The sequence below is a fragment of the Fukomys damarensis genome, unplaced genomic scaffold (genome assembly GCF_012274545.1).
Source record: "Fukomys damarensis isolate Sample0158 unplaced genomic scaffold, DMR_v1.0_HiC HiC_scaffold_17, whole genome shotgun sequence".
Taxonomy (NCBI): Eukaryota; Metazoa; Chordata; class Mammalia; order Rodentia; family Bathyergidae; genus Fukomys; species Fukomys damarensis.
Genome location: NW_022900929.1, coordinates 18,979,013 through 18,984,886, shown reverse-complemented (window position 1 = coordinate 18,984,886; position 5,874 = coordinate 18,979,013). Strand labels below are relative to the sequence as shown.

The 5,874-nt window shown below is 58.8% G+C and overlaps 1 protein-coding gene across 1 annotated transcript in view; it reads right to left on the bottom strand.

Moving 5' to 3' along the window:
* Nucleotides 1-5,874, bottom strand: part of Clip2 (CAP-Gly domain containing linker protein 2) — a 31,615-nt gene that overhangs the window by 726 nt on the left and 25,015 nt on the right. The window contains 6 exon segments of the mRNA XM_033765277.1: nt 1-45; nt 451-610; nt 1,361-1,517; nt 1,839-1,922; nt 3,796-3,853; nt 5,613-5,874. The exon segment at nt 1-45 is cut by the window's left edge and continues 192 nt beyond it; the exon segment at nt 5,613-5,874 is cut by the window's right edge and continues 35 nt beyond it. Coding sequence (XP_033621168.1) covers nt 1-45; nt 451-610; nt 1,361-1,517; nt 1,839-1,922; nt 3,796-3,853; nt 5,613-5,874 — 766 coding nt within the window.

Sequence of the window (5,874 nt, the reverse complement as noted above, 5' to 3'; positions counted from 1 at the left end):
AGGGAGTAGGGAGTGGCGCCGCTGCTCCAGGGCTTTGTCCTTGTCCTGGGGGGTGGGGTCAGTGTGTCCTGTGCATCCTGCCTCACCGGGGTGCAGCCCCGCTTCGCCAAGTCCCCGAATCCAGCTCGCAGGAAGGCAGAGCCCAGAGGAGGAGGAGCCTCTGTTTCGCCTTCCTTACCTCCTGGCTCGGGGAGCTCACCACCCGCCAGGGAGTGGCGCCGCTGCTCCAGGGCTTTGTCCTTGTCCTGGGGGGTGGGGTCAGTGTGTCCTGTGCATCCTGCCTCACCGGGGTGCAGCCCCGCTTCGCCAAGTCCCCGAATCCAGCTCGCAGGAAGGCAGAGCCCAGAGGAGGAGGAGCCTCTGTTTCGCCTTCCTTACCTCCTGGCTCGGGGAGCTCACCACCCGCCGGCCGCACAGCCACCCGCCCCCTGTTCTGGGGTTTCCACGCACCAGGCCAGCCAGCTTCTCACGCAGGCTCCGGATGTCGTCCTTGAGCTTCTGCTCCTTCAGCCGCCACTCGGCCTTGTGCACCTCGCGGCTCAGGTCGCGCTCCGGCCCCGGGGAGTGGCGATTGGCCTCCAGCAGCAGCACCCGCAGCTCGTTCAGGCTCCTGGAGGTCGGGGCACAGGGTGAGCCCCCGATCCCATGCTCCGGGGATGCTGGCCATGCGCACAGAGGAGCCAGAGGAACAGAGGACGGGCAGGAAGCAGGAAGGCATTGGACAGTCCTGCGGGGGCCAGGACCGGCAGGGACAGGGGCAGGGGCAGGCAAGGCGTCTCGCATGTTTCTCAAGGCTGTTTTGTTCTTGTTTTTGTTTTGCTGTACTGGGGATCAAACCCAGGGCCTTCACAGTGAGCTACATTCTCCGCCCTTATTTTATATTTTGAGACACTGTCTCGCTAATTTGCTAAGTTGCCCAGGCTGGACTCCAACTTGTGATCTTCCTGCCTCAGCCTCCCGAGTGCTAGGACTACAGACAAGCACCACGCCTGGCTCTCAGAGTAAATTTCTATCGCGATCAGCACAGACTGGACAAAAGCTCCTTCGGGGAAACGATAATTCTTACATAAAGTGGAAAGGGCTCCCTCAGGCCATGAGGTTGGGAAGGTCTGGTCTTCGTGATCCCTATAAACCCTGCCCAGAGATCCCGGCTCCGAAGGACGCTAGGCTGGGTGCTGGGCCCACACCTGTCATGCCAGCTACTCAGGAGGCTGAGTCAGGAGGATGCAAATTCCAGCCCAGTCTGGATGACTTATCCACTTAGGGAAACCCTGTCTCAAAGTAAAATAAGGAAAGAGCTGGGGTGGACTCGGGGCTCGGGCGTCTGTGGGAGGGGTCTGGGGGCCATGGACTCGCTCACCGTTCCTTGTGCAGCAGCTCCTGGCTGATGAGCAGCAGCTGGCCTGAGGCGTCGTGCGTCTTGCGGGACACAGCCTCCAGCTCGGCCTCCAGGCGCTGCTTCTCCCTCAGCAGGGCATCTGCCTTCTTCTCCCCCGACTTGCACTTGCTCTCCAGCGCTGGGCGGGCGGCGGGAGCATCGGGTTGAGGGGCCGCTCCCCCACTGGGCCCAGGCTGTGATTCACTCACTCGGTCGGCTGTGACCCTCCCTCCCTCCTCCCTCTCTCTTTCCTAGGACAGGGTCTTACTACACAGTCCAGGCCAACCTCGAATCTACAGTCCTCCCGCCTCAGCCTCCCCAGTGCTGGGATTGCAAGTGTGGTCCAGCCAGAGCAACTGAGGGACTTCTGGAGACCTTGTCCGAAACACGGTGGCCTGGGAGAATCAGAGAGCCCGGGCTGGGCCTCAGGTCCCGGCACTGACCCCGTGGGGAGACTTACCACTTACTTGGGCCCTGAGCGCCTCGGCCTGGGATGTCAAGGTTGTCACCTCTTTGTCCCTCTTGTTCAGCTTGTCCTGCAGGCCTGAGGGCAGGAGGGGCTGTCAGGGCTCATCCTGCAGCTGCACACTTGGTGCTTCCTCCCGCCAGCCCTAAGGGCCACCCTGGGAGCAGGGACCCAGCCTGCGTGGTCTTGGGGAACTTGACTCTCCTCACCTCAGTGTCCTCAAGTGACAAAATGGGGTCACCGATGATGGTGCACGCCTGTAATCCCAGCCCTCTGGGAGGTTGAGGCGGGAGGATTTCGAGTCTGAGCCCAGTCTGGGCAACTTAGCCATGAGGGCAGACACAAGTTCGAGGCCAGCCTGGGCTACACCATGAGACCCGGTCTCAAACAAACCAAAAGAAAAGTACAGAAGTAATCCATGGCAAATACCGCCACAAGAAGAGTCAAGACACAAAGCACCCAAGGGGGCTGCTTTGGGACTATCCATATATAAAGAGCTTGTACACATCAACAACAGACCAGTGACCCAGTCAGAAACAGCAGGCCAAGGCTAGGAACATACATGGACCTCGGAGCTCGGTTCATTCACAGCAAGAGGGGAACTGAAGTGTGGCAGACACGCTTCGCTCTCCAGTGGCCACAGTTCCGAGTCCTGTGACATCTCCTGCCGGGCTCTGGGACACACATTCGACCTCAGCTCAGAGAGGTTGAAACGGGGCAGGCCACACGGAAGGCAGGGTAATCGACTGCACCAGTGTTGGTAACAGAGACTAAAAGCCAGCTGACCACGGGGCGGCGGAGCCAGCTGCACCACACAGTTGGGGGACACGAACAGTGCACAGTTGGGACAGTAACTGAGGGAGATGTCTCCAGATACGGTGGGGTTGTGGTCTTGTTTTGGGATGCTGGGGGTTTGGAACCCGGGGCCTTTTGTGTGCCAGGCAATTTGGTGTTGAATAGAAAAAAAAGAGGAGCTGGGTGTAGTGCTGCACGCCTGTAAACCCAGTGTTCAGGAGGCTGAGGCAGGAGGAGTGCGGTGAGCAAGGCCAGCCTCAACTACACAGCAAGACCCTGTTTTAGAAAAAAGAAAGGAACTATGGAAACTGGGAGCCCTTTACTGTATGCTCTTTGATCCATTTGAACTTTACACCTAGTTTTTATTTTTTCCAGTACGAGGGATCAAACTCAGGACCTTGCACTTAGACGGCAGGTGCGGTACCACTGAGCTAAGTCCCTGGCCCTTATCTTTTTGGTTTTTTTGAGACAGGGTCTCACTACTTGCCCAGGCTGGCCTCAAACACATAGCGATCCTCTTGCCTCAGCCTCTCAGTGTTGGGATTACAGGTGTGCGCCACCACTCCCAGCTTCTAGTTTTGAAAATAAACAGTTAAAACCTACCAAGGACTAAGTGCTCGTCCTGTTTTCAGCCTCAGTAAGCCAAATGGGGCCCTGCCTGTGGCTGGCTGCTGCCGCTGCCCCTCCATCCTGCTTTCTTTCTTTTTATGTCGTACTGGGAATTGAACCCAAGACTGCCACACTGAGCTACATACCCAGCTCTTATTTACATTAGTTTACATTTTGAGACAGGGTCTCGCTAAACTCCAGGCTGGGCCGGAACTTGCGATCCTCCCGCCTCAGCCTCCGAGAGCTGGGATGACAGGCCCAAGCCACCTTTATCTTGCTTTATTCCTGTTCCCTTCCTCACCCCCAGCCGTCCTGCCTGGAGAGGAACAGGCTCCTGTTGCATCCGCTCTGCTCTGCCCCACGTCTCCCTCGAGCTCCGGGAGCCACCTTCTGCCCATGGCCCCTGACCTAAGGGTCCCTGATGCCCCCAGCCCAGGAGTGGCCCTGGGACGGCAGTCTCTGCCTCCTTGTGGTCGCCAGCCTCCCAAACACAGCCCCTCTCCTCTCCCCACGCCCAGCCTTGACTCACCCAGGCCCCGCCACTCACCTTCCACCGTCTTCTTCATCCTCATCTTCTCCTCCGAGAGGTCGTCCGAGTCGATCACCTGAAAGGACAGCCCTGTGAGAGGCCTGGTTCCCTCTGTCTGGCTGCAAATCACACACCTCCCCCACCACAGGGCTGCGGGGACCAACACAGTGACAGGGACACAGGGTCCTTGCCCTGATGGCCCAGTTAGAGGAACCATCCTCATGTGTTATGGTGGCATGGAGTTCAGCAAGTAATCACCTCCACCATCCTGTCCCTCACACCTCTGTTCATACATCCAAGCCCCATTATAGTCTCAGTATTTTGATTAATGAAGCCCCCTTAATCTTCTCCCCCCCACCCCGGTACTGGGGATCAGGACCTTGCACTTGCAAGGCAGGTGGTGGCACCACTGAGCTAAATCCCCAGCCCAGGCTTATTATACACAGTGCAGTGAAAAATGACACATGAATAAAAACTTTTTTTTTGGTTTTTGAGACAGGGTCTCACTGTATAGTTGAGACTGACCTGGAGCTCACTATGTAGCCCAGGCTGGTTGAACTCACTCAGTGCAGTGAAAAATGACACATGAATAAAAACTTTTTTTTTGGTTTTTGAGACAGGGTCTCACTGTATAGTTGAGACTGACCTGGAGCTCACTATGTAGCCCAGGCTGGTCTTGAACTCACAGCGATCCTCCTGCCTCAGCCTCCCAAGTGCTGGGATTACAGGCGTGAGACACCATGCCTGGCCAAACATTTTTTAAAATTCTCATATTACAATGAGATTTTTAAAAACCCAGTTGTCCCCAAACCTAAACTTGTGAATCTGGGGGATACATGGGACCAGACGGGGGCCCCAGAGTGTGTGGGAATCAAGGCCCAGGCCTTCCTGGGACTGCCACACACTCCTCTCCCAGGAGCACTTGGCTGAACGTGCTCAGGCCTCCCCGCTGAGGTAACGAAGCTGCCGTGAGCAGCTTTTCAGGTCTGCAGCTGGACCGGGCCTCTCCCTCTTCCTCCACCAGGGCCCAGGTGGGACAGAAGCAGCACCTCTCTTGGAGGAAGAAGGCTGCAGGGCACTCAAGTAATGGTGCAAGCTCACCCGCCTGTCCTCCCAGGGATCTGGGAGGCTGAGGCAGGAGGACTGCAAGCTCCACTTCTGCTGCCTCTGTCGTCCTGCACCCCCAGGCAGGGGCTGGGCACCAGCGGGCAACACCGCCCTCCCGGTGTTAGCACAACATGCGGTGAAGCGCGGCATAGCACAGATGGGGCGCCAGGGTCCCTCCAAAAGGACTCTGGGGACACTACAGGTCGAGGCCCCAGCATTACTGGCAGAACAGGGCCCGCCCGTTCCCCAGGTCTGTGCTGGTGCAGGGGTCTTGGGGAGACCGAGGATCCTGCCCAAAGGTCACACGGGGTGACCCTGGGCTTGGGGTCGTGGGGAGCCTGTGGCCTGCTGAGGTTGGGTCAGTGAAGACCACCTCAGTTTTCTCCACCACCCACAGGGCCTGACCCTCCCACTTCTAGGGATTGAATCCAAGGCCTTTGCACTGAGTGACATCCTCAGCCCTTTTACTCTTCATCCAGAGTCTTGCTAAGTAGCTTAGTTGCCCAAGCTGGGCTTGAACTTGCCATCCTCCTGCCTCAGCCTCCCTGAAAGCTGGGAGGACAGGCGTGCGCCACCACGCCCAGCCTCCGGCCCTGAATGGTGGCTCCGCGTCTGGGCCGGGTGCTCGGATCCCCAAGGGCCACTCTTGGGGACCAGCCGGATGCTCCGGGACTCCTGGGCCGGCACACAGGGGCCAGCGAGGGCCCCGCCCCTCCACCCGTGCCTACGTGGCTGTGCTGGGCGGAGCACTGGGCCTCGGCCGCCTGGAGTCTGTTCTCTGCACCCAGGAGCTTCTCCCGCAGCCGCTCGGCCTCCTGCTTGCTGTGGGCCTCGGCCCGCTGAAGTCGCTCGTAGTCCAGCATCTTCCGCTCGGCCAGCGCGATCTGCTCCTTGAGGAACTCAATGGCCTGCGCCTGCCCTCGGTACTCCACGTCCAGCCCCTCCAGCTCCTGCACGCGCAGCTCGGCGGCGCGGTGCCCGTCGCGGGCT